The 21205-nt window shown below is 39.9% G+C and overlaps 1 protein-coding gene across 2 annotated transcripts; it reads left to right on the forward strand.

Annotated features, from left to right (window-relative positions):
* Positions 1–175: 175 nt before the first annotated feature.
* atp6v0a2a (ATPase H+ transporting V0 subunit a2a) lies at positions 176–19818 on the forward strand. Of its 2 annotated transcripts, none has more exons than XM_074690404.1 (20): positions 176–839; positions 1041–1119; positions 1309–1406; positions 3931–4068; positions 4448–4545; positions 4634–4760; positions 8199–8281; positions 8365–8458; positions 8536–8748; positions 11865–12015; positions 12126–12265; positions 12355–12512; positions 12608–12698; positions 12787–12905; positions 15226–15436; positions 15513–15632; positions 15726–15842; positions 16184–16301; positions 16399–16570; positions 18860–19818. In XM_074690404.1, the coding sequence occupies exons 1-20, from the start codon at positions 729–731 to the stop codon at positions 18960–18962; spliced, it is 2541 nt and encodes an 846-aa protein (XP_074546505.1). In that variant the 5' UTR covers positions 176–728; the 3' UTR covers positions 18963–19818. The 2 variants fall into 2 exon arrangements, with proteins under 2 accessions (XP_074546505.1, XP_074546506.1); XM_074690405.1 differs by having other exon boundaries at positions 4469–4545.
* The last annotated feature ends 1387 nt before the right edge of the window (positions 19819–21205 follow it).

A 21205-nucleotide genomic window follows, 5' to 3' on the forward strand; every position in this document is an offset into this window, starting at 1 on the left:
AATTTTGTTGTAAAGTAGTTAAAAAATATTTTTAAAAGTTCCAGGTTAAGAGACGTGATGCAGAGTAGAGAAATTGCGTAGATTGTTCATAGTTTTCCGTAATTTTCCCTGAAACGGGAAAGAGATGATCAGCATTTGCAGGATGCGACAATATCTGGCAACCCGGAGACGCAATCTGTGTCAATTGCTGGGCGACGTAGCGCGAATAAAGGCCGTAGTCTATTTCTGACTGGGGCTTATTTTAACCGTGTGAGGCGGCTGCCTTTATCCCTCTTTGTCTCCATGGCGGCTTGATGCTCTTTATCTTTTATTGCGCCTGTTGCTCGTCGGTTTCCGGTCAGCGCCGCGCCGTCGCCGTGTTTTTGCGCCGTAATGACAGGTGATCTCAGGATGACGCCTTTCTCTGTGAACGCTCGATGCGAAAGGTGTATACGGGAGGTTTCTGTCTTTGTTTTCGTTTTGTTTATTTAATAGACAACACCCGGATTACCCCAGAGTGAGAATGAGAAGCGGGCCCCTCTCTGGAAGTGGTCTTTATTGATGTACAATAATTAATCCTCAGGGGGAGATGCTAATTGGTTAACGGGTTTAAAGCAGCGCACCGACTCGCTGAATTTTGTGATGCCCTATTTTCGCGTGTAGCACGCGGCGGCTCGTTGTGCAGGTTCAGTAGTTTACCGGCAGATTACGAAGAGGCGGAGGAGTCCGAGAGAGGGCTGCAGAGAAAAATGGTGTTTCGGAGTGAGGAGATGTGCTTGGCGCAATTGTTTCTGCAGTCCGGTTCGGAATATGACTGCATCAGTGAGCTGGGAGAGCTGGGGCTGGTCGAGTTCAGAGATGTAAGTACAGATGCTAAGGGTGCACACAGACACAGATGCTGCAGATGAGGAATATCTATCTATATGTCTGTATATATCTCATCTATCTGTCTTTGCATTAGTGTTTTTATGTCTTTCACGTTGAACCTTCTTAAAGCATTTGCAATAATTGTGATGCAGTAACCTGCAGCCAGCTGACCTGTGATGCTCCTCTAATTTCAGCTCAACCCAAGTGTCAGCTCATTCCAGCGGCGCTTTGTCAGCGAAATCAAGAGATGTGAGGAGATGGAGAGGATTCTGGGTAAGAATGAGCACCTGGGATGGGATGCTTCATTGTAAAGGCTGAACACACACCTGGGGTCATCAGGGTACAGTTAGCACCACATACCTCAGAGTTTGTGTTAAAATAGTCTCTGGGAAGTTTAAGATTCAGAGATTCTTGAGGAGTAATTAGCATAAAACCCTCATCAGCAGATTTGTCTGTGTGCAGGTTATCTTCTGAGGGAGATTCAGAAAGCTAGAATAGCTGTTCCTGAGGAGGATGAGGGTCCACTTGCTCCTCCTCCAAGACAAGTCCTGGAGATCATGGTAAGAGCTGTTTCATTCATGTATTACTACTAAAACGCTATCTTCAATATTTATCAATACCTATGCTTATCAAAATCCCTTGAACTATCATTCACACAAAATGAAGACACCTACCTTTTATTTACAAATCTTATTGATATTTTGTGATTTCATCCATAATTCCACAGTAAAATCACATTTTGTACACCTGTTAAATAAGTGTATACAAACTAAAGCATGCATATTGGTGCTCTGATTAAGTTCCTAAATTAATAAAAACTATTTATCGAAAGTTAATATCATGAGGACTCCCTCCTGTTTAGTTTTGGCACCACAGTGTAATTAATAATATAAAGAGACAATAACACCAACTTTCTGTTTCTGTTTCAGTATAAATCCTAAATATCTAACCAGGACTTATTTTTGGATAAATTGTTAAATTAAATAGAATTTGTCAAAGTTGATTGAATGCCACAATGATCTGGTGTCATTACTTTGATTACAGTTTTCCTGGTTTCTCAAAAATGGGTTTAAGGTTAAAATTAACTTTTTACTTACTCAAAATTCTGAATCATATTGTGCAAATGACTTTCCATCATTTTCATTTTTATCTGTTTTTTATATTTTACCACAAATACTCAGTAGTTCACCTGTCTGATGCTGTTAGTGAAACGATGCAAGTTCTCCATAAAGGACCTAAAAAAAAAAGTAAACATACATTTGAGCGTTAAATAATCTTTGAGGAAATGCAGTTTCTGTTACTAACACTACAACAAACATAAGAAATTCTCTTTTCTTGTTAATTTTTTTGAAGTTAATATAGAAATTTGCAAACTTGCTAAATCAGAATTGTGTTGCAGGTATGTTAATGATATTTAACAACACAGAACAAAATGATACAATAGGAAACAGTAAGCAACAATACAACTCAGTAAATGTTACAAAACATGATAACACCATAAGATACAAACAAAGACTGTTTTATAGGTAAATGTAGTCTCCACGACGTCACCCGTCTGTTTTTGAAACAGAGTTCTGAAGCACATCGTCGACAGGGGCCATATTGGAAATGGGGTGGGTTATGAGCCCCCCACTAAAAGCTACAGCTTGCCTGTCAATCAACTGAGCTGTGCCTTGTGACCCAATTGTTGAAACACACACACTGGAGTGCCTGCTTCAGCGCCTGAGATGTGTGCTAAACTGCCCTCCTGGTTGGCGAAACACTTCACTGTCCTCTTGGACGTAAAAAAAACTAGAGGTAGACCGATATATCGGTGGGCCGATATATCGGTGGGCCGATATATCGGTGGGCCGATATATCGGTGGGCCGATATATCGGTGGGCCGATATATCGGTGGGCCGATATATCGGTGGGCCGATATTTGGACATTTGTCTTTATCGGCCATCGGCCGTATTTTCTTTTAAAAATCCGATTTTTGATCTGTTGTATAAAATGACGCAAATTTTGATCAGGCACAAAAAAGATGAGCACCTCAAACTTGTGGAACCACTTGGATACATTACATACTTTTGTTCAAATTATATTAATAAGTTTAAATTTTTTTTTTGACATTTTAAGAAGAGTGTGAATGTTTACTACTGCTTGTTACATTGTGTGTTTACTCAGACAAAATATTTCATTGTTTTGAAAGCTGAATAAATGTTCAGAGGACTGGACACGACTTGTTGTAATAGATTTCTTTTAGTTGCTCAGAAATTGCTGCGTTTTACAAAAATGTGATAAATATATATTTATTCAACAATCGGCCTGAATATCAAATTGGAAAAATCGGCTATGCATATCGGCATCGGCTGCTCAAATTTGGAAAGCATCGGCATCGGCATCGGCCCCCAAAAAACCCATATCAGTCGACCTCTAAAAAAACGCAGCTTAAGCTATTTCTGCTGTGAAAACAGACTTTTTTTTGGCTTGGTTTGTACGAGGTTTTGTGATTCTTCTGGAGCCAGCCTCCTGATTTGTCTCATATTTATAGACCTGAGGTTGCCACTTGGATATGGTACGATACAATTAGAAATATTATGACACAGCAACACAAGATAAGATTATAGGATAGAAAAAATTATGATTATAATACAATACAAGGAAGATGACACAACAAGAGTAGATGGGATTCTGAATAATACAAAACAGCATGACAGGATAGGATACAACACAATACAGTAAGATACAGATATGATACGACACCCCCCCAACACGATTAGATAGAACACAAAATAATAAAATGTCAAGTGTCATGATACAAAATGGTGTGATATGAAAAGTTAAGAAAGGATGAGAAATGATACAGGACAATATGATTTGTATGGACATTAAATAATAGGCTGTAGTAGCTTATATGATAGCATATGATTCATCCACAGAGTATTTTGAGCTTTTTGTTTACTTCAGATCAATGTATCAGGAGTGATTGTGATATCAATGTCAGACTCCTCACCATCTTAATACAGTGACCATGTTGTCTCAGAGCTGGGTTCACCCGTTAGACTGTGATAGATTTCTGTTCTCTGTGTGTTGATGTTCAGGAGCAGCTCCAGCGGCTGGAGATGGAGCTGAGTGAGGTCGCTCGGAACAAAGACAAGCTGCAGAGGAACCTGCTGGAGCTCACAGAGTACACACACATGCTGAAAATCACACGGACCTTCATACACAGCCGCTCCAGAGTGAGTGTGTGATTCTGTTTGGATCCTCATTCATCACACACACACAGCAGTTGTCACTTATTGCCTTTTCTTCCCAGTCCGACTGCTTTAGATCTCAGACAAAGCACTTCCCCTCTCCTCGCCTGCAGCATCGTGTTTTCTTGTCACTGTCTTGTTTTGTCTTCCTCACTGATGGATGTGGAACTAGTGTTGATCTTACTTAATGACAGTGCAGCTGTTAGAAGCAGCACCTGACTCATCCAGGCTGCCGTACTGAAAATAAACACAGCAAAGAGCAGAAAGAAAGAGTGTGATGGTAGTGAGAATGAGTATCATAGCAGCTACAGGGAGCAGTTCCTATTATCTGTCATAAGTGAAACCTGCTCCTTCTTGTAATTAGCATGAGGCTCTTGGTCCCCAGTATGAAGAATTCCCCACCATGGAGACGGACTCAGTGACAGGATGCACCGGCATGCAGAGACTTGGAGCAAAGCTGGGGTGAGCTGCAGTATCTCTCTGTCTCTTGTGTGTTGCTGTATCATGAAGACGTGAACCCTAAATGTAACCCGATCCCTCCTGGCTGCAGATTTGTTTCAGGACTGATCCAGCGGGTGAAGGTGGAGGCGTTTGAGCGCATGTTGTGGAGAGTTTGTAAAGGTTACACCATCCTCAGCTACGCAGAGCTGGACGAGAACCTTGCTGATCTCGACACTGTGAGTCGAACCTTTTTAATTCATTCCCGTCTCTCCTTCCTGTTTCTTACATTCCTTGGTCTCCTCTTACCTCAGGTAGAATATGCAGCATCAACAGTTCAAAATGTTCTTGATGATGTCATGTAGCTGTGTTCAAGGTGACAGAAATGTGTGGAATCTGAAAATCATTTTCATTTCACCTCTTCTCCATTATCGTGCAAATAAAGAAGCAAACTTGGAGCACATTAAATAAAAAATGTAGTCATTATTAAAAATACAACTACACAGATGTGAGCTCATGCTACATGTTGATTCCACTCTTAGTGTAACTCTAGGTTTGCCAATTTTTCTAGGAGCTTTGATGCTTACACTTATTCCTTCATTTTTTATAAGTAAAGAGCAGTGAAACACAGTGTAAACAGGATTTTCTACCCATGTCTTGTAAAACATTCAGGAAGCATGTTTTAGTTTCCTGGTTGTATTTTTCTGCAGCTAGTGTTTCCGTCTCACTGAAAAATATTTTTAACCCTTTTAAGAAATCGTGTCACACTCTGTCAGGTCTTGATTCAGCTTCGATGACCTTTGTATCCCACCAATGCTTATTCATTTATTTTCTACACATACCAAGCATCATATTAAATGCACTATGTCCTAATATACTGGTCAGAGGGTGAACTTTTTACATCCATATGTTATAACTTGTTCATATTGTATGCTCTGTATTCAAATTTACAATATCCACTTAATATAGCATCTGCAAGAATGCAAAAGCATGCAAAAACATTTTTTATATAATTGTGAATTAATTTTGGCAGTAAGGGGTTAAAGAGGACATATCATGCTGATCCCAGATTTCATACTTACATTTAATATAATACATTTGAAAACAAGACCTTACACCCCCTGAATTTTCAAAAAATGAGATATTGTATTTTTTCTGATATCCTAGAACGAGATTTGATGCCTCTGAAAATAGGTCATTGACATTTGGCAGCAAGATTCCGATCTTCGTGACGACACGAGGATCCTTTCTTTTTATTGGAGTAATCTGATAAAGCAGCTCCTCCTCTGTGATGTCAGTTAGTCACACAACCGCCACCGAGGGATACACCCACCAAGAGCCGACTGACTGAGTGCTGGATGCAGGGACTCTGCTCTGCTGAGCAGCTCGGCTTTACGTGGTGAATTAGCAGTTAAAACACTGTAGTTTTAGCAGACGTCGTAATACTTGTGAGACTGTGATATTTGCATGCTTGTTCTGACATGCACTGTGAACCTGGACCACAATAATGCTGCGGTAATAACATAGTGACCAACTGACGGTAGAGCCGATCTTTAGACTACACTTTCAGCATGATGGATAAAACAGACAGAGAAAAGTGAAGGAGCAGGATGGAGCCCTGTTATAGAAATAGTTTATTGGTGAAGTCTGCCTATATTTCCACGTATAAACTATACATGTTACAGTACCAGTTTGACTTACCACACTGAGGCGTCCTGAGATGATCTGTGTCCAGGTGGATTTTCTTCCTCCTGAGCTGCAGAACCGTCCGGGTCTGACTCGGGGTCCAATACAAAAGGATGTATCCTACACTCTGCCAATTTATTAGTGCTATCAATGCCTTACGGTGAAGTTTTGGCAAACAGCAAACTCGCTCGGTCTGCCCCATCCAATATGGCGATTTTGTAAATACTGCCATGCTGCAAAAACCGCCCCCTGGCTCTACCCCCTCCGCCCCTCTGATAGAACTGACCAATCAGAGCACAAAGGGCTGTGATGTTGCGAGGTTTCTGGAGGTCATTCTCCAAACGAAGCGTTTCAACGAGATCTTCAGAATGGCCTAAAATGAGGATATTGAGAACGCTATTCTGGGGCAATGAAGGAACTTAATGACTTGTACTGTGGGCAGAAATGCTTTACAGGCATCCTAGTCTGACATAGTGAAAAGGAGAAACAAGCATGATATGTCCCCTTTAAATCACTCCTAAAAACCCATTACTCTGTATTACCAATCACTAAGAAAAATCAACTCAACCCTTTAAGTCCTAATTGGGAAACTTTGAAGTCTTTCTGCAACAAAAGGCAAAAAACAAAGCACTTATCACGTATGAATTTATTTGTAACCAAACTTTCTGTTTGTTTGAGCAATATTTGAGTTCTTACTCTGAGCCAGTGACATTAATACCAATGCTGACACCTTTGAACTAATTTCACAAGTGTTCCCTTTATTATGCCACCAGAATGATTCAAATAGACCCTTTAGATGCAGAGGTTCACTCTTTTCTAATTAGGTATGTCAATTTTTTTAGCAGAGAACCAAAAAAGAGGCCAGGGCTTAAAGAGTTAGTACTGACATGTATTTGATAAAACATCTTGTCACAAAATCAGTTTTAAGTATAACTGGAGTTTTAGATTAGAATAAGAAAGCTGTATCTTTAAAAGTCTTAATTTGACAGCAGTTTGTCAGAGTGATGAATATTCAAACAAGCAACAAATGATTTGATGCTCAGGAGCTTTGATGAAAATCTGCATCACAGAGATTTATCTGGCTTTGCTCTAAAATAATACTGTGGTCAAAAACTGATTAAGTTACTGTAATGTAGGAGCTTTGAAGTAGTTTTTTAAAATCAGAACATGTACCCATACTCAAGGGCATCAGTTTGTCCCTCTACACCCCCACTAAACTGTTGCTTATGCCTGTATGTGAGTATTTATTGTAGAAAGTTTTATACTTCACTACATGTAACATTAAATCAGTTACTGAGTAAATAAAATCAGAAAGAATCCAAGCTGTCCATCAACAGTGTGCCTGCAGCTGATTGGCTGACAGCTCTGGTCCAGTGATCAGGTGAACTATTAGGAGGAGAAGAAGCTGCTCATGCTGAAACACAACAAATCCTGTCATAGGTTGGTCCTTCGGGTCAATAACTGCTCAGAGAAACAGAGATCTGATAAAGCTGACACCTCTTTCCAACCACTGTCAGAACAAATGTGAACCTAAACCTAAACCTGATTTTGATCAAGCTGTCCTGCAATCCAGACACTTCACAGTGAACTCTTTCACTCACGGCAGGCTTGACTTGATGCAGGGAGCGTCTACAAAGTGCAAAATAAAAACCAAAAAAGGAGTTTTATGTCACTTAAGGTAATTGGCAGACTTGTGCTTTTACTCTTAATTAAGTCAAATGTCATCAAAGTAACTGAACTTGTAATTGAGTGGAATTACACCCTGACTGGCTGTTAGGGTGCGCGTTCTTTGAGATCTCAGCCCCCAAGAGTTTGGCCATGGTTCATTTCCTGCTCTATCCAGTGTCCTGTCCTCTCTGAATAAAGGCATAAAATCCTGAAAATGAAAAGAAACTCTACAGAAGTGATACATCCTGCGAAGGGAGATAATGGCGACAGAGATACATGTGAGCCTGTAAAGTGATAACTGATCTGTGTTGTTGCTGTTTCAGGGCGAAATAAGCAAAAGTGTGGTGTTCCTGATCTCTTTCTGGGGAGACCAGATCGGACAGAAAGTCCAGAAAATCTGTGATTGGTAAGAGAATGTGCCTTTACCTTTTTTTACCTATCTGTGATATTTTTAATCTGAGCGTTCATGCCCGTGTTTGTCCCCCTCAGTTACCACTGCCACCTCTACCCGCACCCTGAGAACGATGAGGAGCGTGCAGACGTCCTGGACAGCCTGAGGACACGCATCCAGGACCTGAACAATGTAGGAACCATAAACCCTCAGAGGGAAAATTTCTACATCCACACACGTACTCAGAGAGTGTGTGCTGTCTCCTCCAGGTGCTGCACCGCACCGAGGACTACCTGAGGCAGGTTCTGCAGAAAGCCTCAGAGTCCGTGTACACCTGGGTGGTTCAGGTGAAGAAGATGAAGGCCATCTACCACATCCTGAACCTCTGCAGCTTCGACGTCACCAACAAGTGTCTGATCGCTGAGGTGTGGTGTCCCGTCAGTGACCTGGCAAACCTGCGGGGGGCGCTAGAGGAGGGCTCAGTGAGTAGAAGAAACAACAAAGGCTTTTTGTTTTGTGATCGTGATGATTTAACACTATTACACATCTATTGTAGAGACACACTTAATAACATTCACAAAGCTTTCTCCAATCCAACACGAGGCTCAGAAGCTTTAAAATCTTATCTGCTTTGAAAATTCAGACAAAATGATAACAGCTCTGAACATTTTCTGAGCTTTGAGGAATGATACCAAAACAGCAAACACAGCATCCTTCATTTAACATCAACAGAGAGAAATGAATTTAATTTGATTTGATGACTCACAGCCGCCTCTCTAAACACAGAGCTACAATGTTTCAGCCAACTGAATATGATTTTATGTATAAGGCAGAAAAACACTGTTGTCTGTGTTACTGCATCACTGCTCAGACATTTCTCTGTGCCTCTTTGCTTTTTTAAACCTTAATCAATGTTTCACCTTAGCTGTGTGGTTTTGAAATCTAAAGTATTTGTTTTCCATTATTTTTCATAAATACAGAAATGAGGGTGCCCAGAAGTCGACCTAGCTTGAATGTTTCCATCACTGATGTTTTTCTTTAATCACTGGCTGAAACATCTTTGTTTGCTCTTGTTGAACAAAATATCACAGCAAGTCCCCAAACATCAGACTGCTTCAAACTGCTTCAGGTAGTTTCAGGCTGCTTCAGGTTGCTTCAGGCAGCTTCAAGTTGCTTCAGTCTTCCTTAGGCTGCTTCAGGTTGCTTAAGGCTGCTTCAAGTTGCTCCAGGCTGCTTCAAGTTGCTTCAGACTGCTTCAAACAGCTTAAGTTGCTTCAGGCAGCTTCAGGTGGCTTTATGGCCCCACTGCTTTGTGCTGCTTTAAGCAGCTTCAGGCTGCTTCAAGTTACTTCGGGCTTCTTAAGGCTGCTTCAAATTGCTTCAGTCTTTTTTAGGCTGCTTCAAGTTGCTTCAGGCTGCTTCAAGTTGCCTCAGTCTTTTTTAGGCTGCTTCAAGTTGCTTCAGGCTGCTTCAAGTTGCTTCAGTCTGCTCTAAAGTGCTTCAGGCTGCTTCAAGTTGCTTCTGCTGCTTCAAGATGCTTCAGTCTGCTTCAAAGTGCTTCAGGCTGCTTCAAGTTGCTTCAGTCTGCTTCAAGTTGCTTCAGTCTGCTTCAAAGAGCTTCAGGCTGCTTCAAGTTGCTTCAGTCTGCTTCAAGTTGCTTCAGTCTGCTTCAAGTTGCTTGAGTCTGCTCTAAAGTGCTTCAGTCTGCTTCAAGTTGCTTCAGTCTGCTTCAAGTTGCCTCAGTCTGCTTCAAAGTGCTTCAGTCTGCTTCAAAGTGCTTCAGGCTGCTTCAAGTTGCTTCAGTCTGCTCTAAAGTGCTTCAGGCGGCTTCAAGTTGCTTCAGTCTGCTCTAAAGTGCTTCAGGCGGCTTCAAGTTGCTTCAGTCTGCTTCAAAGTGCTTTAGGCGGCTTCAAGTTGCTTCAGTCTGCTTCAAAGTGCTTCAGGCTGCTTCAAGTTGCTTCAGGCTGCTTCAAGTTGCTTCAGTCTGCTCTAAAGTGCTTCAGGCGGCTTAAAGTTGCTTCAGTCTGCTTCAAGTTGCTTCAGTCTGCTTCAAAGTGCTTCAGGCTGCTTCAAGTTGCTTCAGTCTGCTCTAAAGTGCTTCAGGCTGCTTCAAGTTGCTTCAGTCTGCTCTAAAGTGCTTCAGGCTGCTTCAAGTTGCTTCAGTCTGCTTCAAAGTGCTTCAGGCTGCTTCAAGTTGCTTCAGTCTGCTCTAAAGTGCTTCAGGCTGCTTCAAGTTGCTTCAGGCTGCTTCAAGTTGCTTCAGTCTGCTCTAAAGTGCTTCAGGCGGCTTCAAGTTGCTTCAGTCTGATTCAAAGTGCTTTAGGCGGCTTCAAGTTGCTTCAGTCTGCTTCAAAGTGCTTCAGGCTGCTTCAAGTTGCTTCAGGCTGCTTCAAGTTGCTTCAGTCTGCTTCAAAGTGCTTCAGGCGGCTTCAAGTTGCTTCAGTCTGCTCTAAAGTGCTTCAGGCTGCTTCAAGTTGCTTCAGTCTGCTTCAAAGTGCTTCAGGCTGCTTCAAGTTGCTTCAGTCTGCTCTAAAGTGCTTCAGGCTGCTTCAAGTTGCTTCAGGCTGCTTCAAGTTGCTTCAGTCTGCTCTAAAGTGCTTCAGGCGGCTTCAAGTTGCTTCAGTCTGATTCAAAGTGCTTCAGGCTGCTTCAAGTTGCTTCAGTCTGATTCAAAGTGCTTCAGGCTGCTTCAAGTTGCTTCAGTCTGCTCTAAAGTGCTTCAGGCTGCTTCAAGTTGCTTCAGTCTGCTTCAAAGTGCTTCAGGAGGCTTCAAGTTGCTTCAGGCTGCTTCAAGTTGCTTCAGTCTGCTTCAAAGTGCTTCAGGCGGCTTCAAGTTGCTTCAGTCTGCTTCAAAGTGCTTCAGGCGGCTTCAAGTTGCTTCAGTCTGCTCTAAAGTGCTTCAGGCTGCTTCAAGTTGCTTCAGTCTTTTTTAGGCTGCTTCAAGTTGCTTCAGGCTGCTTCAAGTTGCTTCAGTGTGCTTCAGGCTGCTTCAAGTTGCTTCAGGCAGCTTCAAGTTGCTTCAGTCTGCTTCAAAGTGCTTCAGTCTGCTTCAAGTTGCTTCTTCATCCTTCTTCAGATTGCTTTGAGCTGCTTTAAGCAGCTTTAAGTTGCCCCAGGTTTCTTCAGTTTGCCTCGGCTTGCTTCAGTTTGCTTCAGGCTTGTTTTTACTGCTCTGAGCTGCTTCAAGCTGCTTCAGGGGGCCACAGGAGGCTTCAGAAAATGTCTTATTTGAAATGTTATAGAAAAAGAGCCTGATGTTGTTGTTAAGAGAAAAATAATCTGCCAGCGGAGTAAGAAGATTTGCTAAGAATATTTTTCATTATACAAGAAACAAAACAAGCAGAGTTTGCTCTCCCAGTGGCAGATTTTGTTCTTTAACAAGCAATTTAAGTGCCTTTGTGTTTTTAATATCTTGAAGAAGAGTTCTGGACTTGCTAGTCTAATATGGCTCATGTTATATCTAATAAGACAGTTTTTACTTAAAATAAGATGTAAACACTACCTTCCTCCTCTCCTGATGGGCCTTCAGAGCTGCACTTTACTGCATAAGTTTTTGTAGAGAAGATATTCCAGTGTATTTTCTGTCTGCCTTTAATAGAGAAAAGGCGACGCCACTGTCCCGTCCTTTGTGAACCGTATCCCCAGCACCGACACTCCTCCGACCCTTCTGAGAACCAACAAGTTCACGTCAGGCTTTCAGAGCATCGTGGAGGCGTACGGCGTGGGGGACTATCGCGAGGTAAGCCCAGGTAAGAGCTCTCTCTGTGTCTGCTGAATAAACTTTAAAGTTTCTGTCTCTGTTAGAGCAGCTTCAGAAAGTTCACGGTGAAAGCACTGAGCGTGTTTCTCCTCTCTGCAGCTCCCTACACCATCATCACATTCCCTTTCCTGTTTGCTGTGATGTTCGGCGACCTCGGGCACGGGACGGTAATGAGTCTGTTCGCCTTGTGGATGGTGCTGACGGAAAAGAAGCAGAAGAAAAAACGCTCCAGTAATGAGGTGGGGACGAGGGCTCGGCTCATCCATAATAGAGGATTTAGTGGATTTAAATTAGTTTTAGCTCATAAACTTGTCTCTGTTGGGCGTAGATATGGGCGACTTTCTTCCACGGACGTTACATCATCCTGATGATGGGGCTTTTCTCCATATACACCGGGCTGATTTACAACGACTGTTTCTCCAAGTCCTTTAATATATTCGGATCTGGCTGGAGTGTCAAGGCTATGTTCGCAAATCAGCAGTGGACGTGAGTAGTTTGTAAAGAGAAACCCACTCAGAAACATATTTATCAGATGATGTTTGTTGCTTTTTAACAAATATTGTTTTTTGTTTATATGACAGAAACAAAACACTTCAAACAAACGCTCTGCTCACATTAGACCCAAACGTCAGTGGAGTTTTCAGTGGACCCTATCCATTTGGCATCGACCCTGTGAGTAAACACACACTGACATTAATCTCTAAAATCTAATTTCCTGTCAGCAGTCTCGTTTTGATGGAGATGCTTTTTGATTCTTCAGATTTGGAACCTGGCAGTGAACCGGCTCTCCTTCCTCAACTCCTATAAGATGAAGATGTCGGTGATAATCGGGGTCGTCCACATGAGCTTTGGAGTGGTGCTGAGTGTCTTTAATCACTTGTGAGTGACTCCAGATATCACACCCTGACAGAAAACTTACGTCTGTTTTGATTAAGTGCTTAAAGACAGTAACAGGCTTCAACATGAGCAGTTAAAAAGACAGGAGCAAGTCACTAGTATTCTGTGCAGGGTACCAGTATTTTTCACATGAATGACTTGTTCACAGAGATCTTAACATAAAATAGATGGCCCACAAAATGTGATTTAAACCCAAACTTTATTTATAGTGAAAATATAAATAAATGTATTCAAAAACCATGAAAATACATCAAGAGAAACAAAGAACACTGGAGACACTGACTGTGAAAGACTGGAAGGTGCCGGGCCAGCTGCACAGTGGACCGTCTGTTCCAACACCTCCCGCTCAAATAACTAAAAATAACCTGAAGGAAAGAAAACTGAACTAACTCACAACATAGTTTAAAAAACAAAACCCTGAAAAGAAACAAAACTCTCTGTGCACTTCCTGGTTAGTGTCTCAGAGCCCTCTCTCTCTCTGTTCAGCAGTTTCCAAACTTCTTCGCCCATGACACCGAGGGATGGGTACCTTTCACATTTGACATGATACGGTATTGATGCCCGGTACTTGGCATTCAGTATCGGTACTCAATGGTACCAATTTTTGATACTTTTCTGTGTTTATATGGTAAAAAATATAGATTTATTTTAGAATAAAATATATATATTTTTTCAACTTAACATATTGATTCTTCAATGTGTAATCTTGCAATGCTGTGTTCATGTCCTGCCTACTCTTCCACCCTCTCACAGTATAAGGGATTTAGGTACCTAAACATGGTACCTTTTGATTCTACATGAATTCAGAATTCAGACGGTACCTCTAAAAGTACCTAAATCGGTACCCATCCCTAATGACACCCTGTCATGGGAAAACTACGGTGGCCCTGAAATGCAAAACACAACAACAACAAATAACACAAAAACAAAGAAGAAAACAAATTCAGAAGACTTGTATGTGTTTGCTTTTTTTTTAGTTCTCTTTTTTTGTTAGTGTGTGTTTAACACTTCAGAGCCACCATAGAAAACACTAAAAGGTCATTTCAAGAACAGACCAAATCACCAAAAAAGGACTAAAATAAGATAACCTGTGTGCACAAATTTCTGTGTTTCCTGGTTAAGTCATTGTGAGGGTCTACAACAAAGACACGTGGAAAACAGATCAAACAGTTTCTGTTTGCATGCTTTTCTATCAGTTTTACTCATAGTAGTGGTGTTTTTTTTTCTTTCAGTCACCATAAAATAACACATTGCACAGTTCAGATGTTATAACATACAACAGTCATATACATGTCATGGTGACAGAACAGCCTAGCATACTTTGGAGCTTCCAGCTTTCAAAATGTAAGAAAAAAAAACAACAACACACAAATCATTAAAATTAACAATCTTCAAAAACAGCCTTGCCACAACTTTTTTAATAAAAATGAATCACATTTTTTCAAGTTGATACTTGAAAAACAGACTCCAAAAACATAAACACATCTGCTTTTTTACAAACACCTCTTAAATCAAGGCTCCCAAAATAAAAATAACTTTTATATTGAGTGTGTGAGTGATTTTGATCTGAACATTTTTTGCATTTTTTGTAATAGAATAATTGTTTAAACTTTATAACACTGGAGTAGAGAAAAAGAGGGACAGTGTGTGCAATAATCAGCCTTATTCATACATAGGTAGAGCTTTTTTTCTGAAGAATTAGCATAATTGGCAATTTAACCGCTATTTTGTTTCTATTTTTACAAAATGGGTCCATCTTTAATAGTTTTGAATTTGAAAAACATTTCCTAACCCTCACTTCGGGAGCCACTGCTTACTAACACCTCTCCACTACCTGACAGCAGACAGGTATGCAGCCGGCACAGGGAGGCTGTAGCTGTTATTCAGTACTTTTAGTGATGACCATTTACAGAAGGTCTACACAAGCTAACCAATGACCAGCAGTGTTAAAGCTCTAATGATTTGGTCAAATAAACTGGCTTTGCATGCTAACATTTGCAAATTAGCTCTTACATCAAGGCTCCTGTTGAAATTATTTACTTTGGTTTTAAAATAAACTAAAAAAGTTGATGCTTCTGCAGTGAATGACCAACAAAAACAAACAAACATGAGGACTGACCATAAACATCATCTGGTGCTTTCTGTAGTTTGTTTTGAAAGTGTCTCACACTGAACTGTTTCTATTAATACTCCAGTCTTGGCTGGAAATAATTTAATTTTGCCAACACGTTGTTGATGTTTATAAGAATTAGCTGAAAATAAGAAGTAGAATCACACTGTGCGTTTCTTTTCCTCCCTCCAGGCACTTCCGACAGAAATTCAATGTGTATCTGCTGTTTCTTCCTGAGCTGCTCTTCCTGCTCTGTCTCTTTGGATACCTGGTCCTCATGATCCTCTACAAGTGGTTGGCGTTCGGTGCACAGGACTCCAGCCAAGCCCCGAGCATCCTCATTCACTTCATCAACATGTTTGTCATGCAGGGGAAGGACATGACTCCTCTGTACCCAGGACAGGTACGTCACCATGAAAACATGAACCAGCTCTGGATTTGTTCTGATACTAACGCATGTTTTTGTCCTGATTCTCCAGACTGGGCTGCAGATTTTCTTAGTGTTGATAGCTCTGCTGTCAGTCCCTGTGCTGCTGCTGGGAAAACCTCTTTACTTATATTGGCTGTACCGTGGAGGCAAAGGCCTGCGCCGACGCAGAGTATGTGCTGACAGGTCAATCCAAACATATCTGCAGTACTTTTTATTCACTTTCCAATCCTCTGTGAAAATCAATGCTCCTGTCTCTCCTCAGGGTTACGAACGAGTGAGGCGTGTGAGTGAGGATGACAACTCAACACCAGTTTCCTATGAAGAGGATGAAGAGGAAGGGATTGATGAAGTGCCAAGCAGAGAAGCTTTACCCAAACAGGTGACAGATCCACGCAACATGAGTTATCTTGTTCACGCTGACGGGGTTGGTTTTGTTGCTATTCAGGGTGTTATTTTGGAGTAATGTTTGTATTTCTAAACCTGTCAAAACATATTGCCAAAAGATTTCTGTTAAAAGAAACCAGCTGTGTAGGTCGGGCACACTTCCAGAAACTTTCATTGAGGAAAGAGGAAGCTGAGGATGTTATATCACAGACAGGAGTTGGATGCAGAGCTAATTCACTGACACGAGAATTCAAGTATTTTTTATTTGAGAGTACAGAAGCCTTGTGTTAATTATAATTTAGATGTTTTGTCTAATGTTTGACTTTTTTCCTGCAGTTTGACTTTGCAGATGTTCTCCTTCACCAGTCCATCCACACCATAGAGTACTGCCTGGGCTGCATCTCCAACACTGCTTCCTACCTGCGTCTCTGGGCGCTCAGCTTGGCTCATGCTCGTGAGTAACAGGAAAGAAACACAGACCATGTGCTGTCTGAAGCTGTATTGAGCTACACTTTGTTTCTGTTTGTCTCATTGCGATGATATGATTTCAGAGCTGTCTGAGGTGTTGTGGTCCATGGTGATGCGTTTGGGTCTGAGGATCACCACCAGGGTGGGGGTTGTTTTTCTGGTCCCAGTGTTCGGCCTCTTTGCCATGCTCACTGTGTCTATTCTTCTCGTCATGGAAGGCCTGTCTGCGTTCCTTCACGCTCTGCGTCTTCACTGGTGAGTCTCATCGTACCCACTGATCCGTTTGGCTCAGAAACGACATAAACACAGTGATATGAGTGCTGACATTTTGCAGGTCCCAACTATCATTACCATATAGCTTTTTCCAATAACAACCAATAAATGTTTCATCCATCTGGACAATAGAATGTCATCATAAATGTGATGTCTGTTGATTGAAAGGTCAGGTGTAAACTAGTGCGGCATGATTTGTGGAAAAGGTGCGATTTGCGATTAGGTGGACAATATTGCGATTGTGCTTATGATTTTTAATAAAAAAAAGTTGTGTCATGAGTCTACAGACTTGCTTGGTTATCATGGAGAAAAATCAAGAAAAAAGCAGAGATGGATTGCTGAGAATTTTAATTGTGTAATAATTCTCAAAATATCCAAACTTTCTGTATACAAACAACAATGTGCAGCACAACAGGGCTGTTGTATGCAAAATAGCACATTTATGCCACTTTTGCTTTGCATGTTTTGGAAATTACATCTTTTTGCTGTGTCATTCAACCGGTAACCTAAATAACACCAAATAACAGAGGTAGAGTTTCTTTTCGCCTTGAGCCCCTCACTTACTTCTTTGTGCTCCATCTTGTCTGATTAAACTGCTGTACCAGGGGGGCAGGTAGTCACATGACAAGTTGAAACAGTGACTGATTAGTCATCTCACGCTCACTCTCTTACTCAGTCTCACACACACACACACACACACACAGACACACACACATCACTCACACAAACATGCTCATTTTTTTGCACTTTTTAAAAATAATTGCACAATCGCACCTCTTTTGCGATTGCGTAATTGCATGTGCTGACATTGCAATTGCGATAATCGTGCAGCACTAGTGTAAACCTAAGGAAATTAAGATAAATGACAGAAAAATCCAAAGAAACCCCAAAAATGTTCAAATTTCACTGCAAAAGCTGAAATCCAAGCAAGTCTTTGTCTTATTTTTTAGTAAAAAAAAAATCCATTGGACTTAATGTAAGCCACATTCCCCCAACTAGTCCTGAAAAATGTCTTACTTTAGGATTTTAAAGGACACAGATGAGCCTGAATTGTTTGTAAAGAGAAAAAATATCTGCCAGTGGAGTAAACAAACGTTTTCTTGTCAAGTATCTTTAATGAAAATAAAGTCTAAAAAACTTAACAACAAAATCTTCGCACCACATTAGCAGGTGTTTTTTTTACTCTTTTCAAGCAATTCTGGCATCATTTATATCCTAAAATAAAACATTTTAAAACAACAGCAACATTAATCTTAGGGATGCACGATATTGGATTTTTGCCGATATCCGATATGCCGATATATCGAAACCCCTTTTGGCCGATGCCGATGTCGATACCGATACCGATAATCACAAGTTTGTTTGTTTTCTTCACTGTAAAGAAAGCTAAGTCTATCCTGTACTGGAATTTATATGTTACTCTTATTGTGACGGTCTTATTTGTTTAAGAAACACACATAAAACAAGACAAAAAAACATTTGATTTTACCATAAATAAGAAATGTATTATTTTTTTAAACTCAAGACATTCAGTATTGAAATACAGAAAAATAATTTCTTTAGATCACATGAACTTTAAATGTAGAATGCATTTTTAAACATAACCAAGTTGCATTTGATTATTTTAGAGCTACTGTAACAACCTGGTGACAGACACAGAGCTCTGCAGTGCAAATAAATGAAGTGCTACATTTTATTTAAGGAGCTTATTTTTCAGATGGAAAATAATAATAATCCTAACTGAATAGCACCTTATCAGCTGTGCATATCTGCAGAAATTTTCATATCTGCCGATACCGATAAACGTGTTTTTAAGCTTTTATCTGCCGATACCAATATTGTGCCGATAATATCGTGCATCCCTAATTAATCTTGTTGGGTAGAAGTTGCTCACATTGTGTCTGATAAGCCATTTGTTGGAAAAGTAAGACCTAAAATTGTGCAAGATTTCAGTTTTTGCAGTGTCATATGACTTATAGTGGGTTTTTCTATTGCTAAAAAAAATTGAAACAATTGGCTGTTAAATAAAAAAATCTGTAATAAAATAGTTTTACTAAAGTAATAGTTTCATCTGAACTTCTGTTCATCCCTTATTGCTCTGTAAGGCTGTTGTTAAGTACAATTTTAATACAATTGTTTCATTTTTTGAGTAATTAATGGTAGTTTCACTGATTGATCTTTGCAGAAAGGTGACTTAATGAGCATTTAGCTTATTTTGCATTCATTTAACCAACATTAACATTTATTGTCTGCTCTTTCGTTTGGTTTCAGGGTGGAGTTTCAGAACAAATTCTACCACGGAGCCGGCGTTAAGTTCCTGCCCTTCGACTTCTCCCTCCTGCCCTCGGTTTTTGAACAGGACGGCTTGCTGTAGAACCAGGACTCTGAGCTTGTGCGTATGATGGGGAGCAGACTTTCTGGTTAGTGGGGATGCTGTAAGTTGGAAGAATTCACACTGTGACAACGACAACAAACCTTTCAAGACAGTGGATTGAAACTCACTCTTGTAGCAACATTTTTTCACCAGGACGATTTTTAAAACGTGATCGGCTGTGCTGACTGCCTTACTCCTGTACCCAGCAAACCTCTGAATACAGAGGCTCAAAATTCTCCTTCAGTTCACCATTTATTTCCCAAGTCTGATATCGCTCAGCACTTCTTTAAACACCAGTTTGGGTGAGTTTGATCTAATTTGCACTGTGCTGTACAAACATGGTATTTAAAAGGAAACAGCACAAAGTGAAGTATCATTTGAGGATCATATCCAGCGCCCTGATATAGTGCCATTTACAATGCCATTACATTGATTATTTCTGACGATGATATGAGGAGGCCTCTGTTTGTAACTGGGCCTCTGTGTGATCTAAACCAACCTCTCATCTCCAAACTCAACATGTTACAGCCCCTTTTGTGAGAAGTATTGTCACAAAGCACTTTGCAGAAATGATTGTATGATAAAAAGTTTCACTACTGACTGTGATGATGCCAAATGAAAATAATCTTCATCTGTTCGCCGTTTGCTTATTTACTTAGTGCATTTATTTGAGCGTAACCTCCCCCTGTAATAAATGGTCAACTATAAAAAGAAGCTCAAGAGAAAGTCAAGAAGCCTTAGGTCGCTCTTTGATAATACTGCTTGTTGCGTTTGTTAATGATGAATAATCATGTTATTTATTTAAATATTTGTCTGTAAAGAGTCTAATATTTTACCATTTTGATGTGTTGAATAAAGGTTTCAAGAAACACAAGCAAAACACACATGTGGGGTTTTTTTAATAGCTGGCTTAATAATTTTCTGAACTTCTTCAGATAATTTCAACATTCAAATCATTTTAAAAAGGTTTTTTATTCAAATGTTTGAGCATACAACCTCTCTACTGTATCCTCATGTGAAATCTAAGTCACCCATCTGTGCAGAACTGGAGCAAGAGTAGGAGGGGGTAATCACATACAGCCATTATTTGAAGAAGTAGCTTCTATTTTTATGGCTGGGTTGTAGTCTACTCTGGTCGAGCCTCTTTTATAACAGCTTGAAGTGGTGATGTGGTTTGCAGAAACATGGAGAGAAAAACAGAATGAAACATTCTGCTCACAACTGAAAACTGTTTTACAAGCCTGTCATATGTTCATAAAACTTATAGTAGTTGGAGTCACAAAACTATACTTGAAACTATGAGCATGAAAAAACTTCGTAATAATAATTTGATTGATTTGCAGTTAACAGATAAATGAAAAATCTGACCCATCACACTGCATAAAAAAATAACTAAATTTGATGGGAAAATTTCTTAAAGATAGTGAAATTATCACTTCATGGAGCAGGTAAATTATACTTGGCAGGAAATATTGGAACAAGCGGGCCCAGAGAAGTATTCCTAAGTGTAGAAAGACGAAAATATTACTATTTTAAAATAAAATACTTGGAATAAAAAATTTTACAAAAGAGTAAATAAGGGCTACTGATTAAAAAATACATCATTTTTTTATTGCTTTTTTTTCTTGGAAAAAGTCAGAATTCTGGGGGAAAAAAGTCAAAATTCTGACTTTGATCTCAGAATTCTGTTTTTTTTTTCTTAGAAAAAAATAAATAGTACAAAAAAAGAACTTTTATTCTCAGTGGCCCTAATCCTCTTCAGTGCAAACTTCCTAGAGCATAATAATAAGTAAAATATACTGAAAAAAAAAAAGATTTTATTTGTTCTCTGTTCTTTATTTTAGCAAATGAAAGCCTAGGGACACGAAAAATGACACAAATTTAACTCAAAATGTATCATTATTTGAGAAATATTATTGAGATGTCTCTTCTGTGGTAAACTTTGCATAAAAATAGACCAAAAGAATGTGAAACTGTATCAGGAGTTATTCTATGGTTCATATAGTGTCCTTACAACATTGCTTTTACATGTTTTGTAACATTTCTGAGTCATTCAGTTGGTCAAAATGTGTTTTGGACAGCTGTATTGTATAATACATTAGTCTTAAATTAAGCAACTTGAGGATTTTACTGAATTCAAAGTTTTATTTTGATGAGACTGTTAGTGAGAGAACCAATTTAGCTTAATTCAGCATTTCAGTTTTTTTTTTTTTTTAAGTGAATTTCAGATCCTTGACCAAATA

This window comes from Halichoeres trimaculatus, unplaced genomic scaffold (genome assembly GCF_033239565.1).
Source record: "Halichoeres trimaculatus isolate MK-OKI-2021-1 unplaced genomic scaffold, fHalTri1.1 fHalTri1_scaffold_16, whole genome shotgun sequence".
NCBI lineage: Eukaryota > Metazoa > Chordata > Actinopteri > Labriformes > Labridae > Halichoeres > Halichoeres trimaculatus.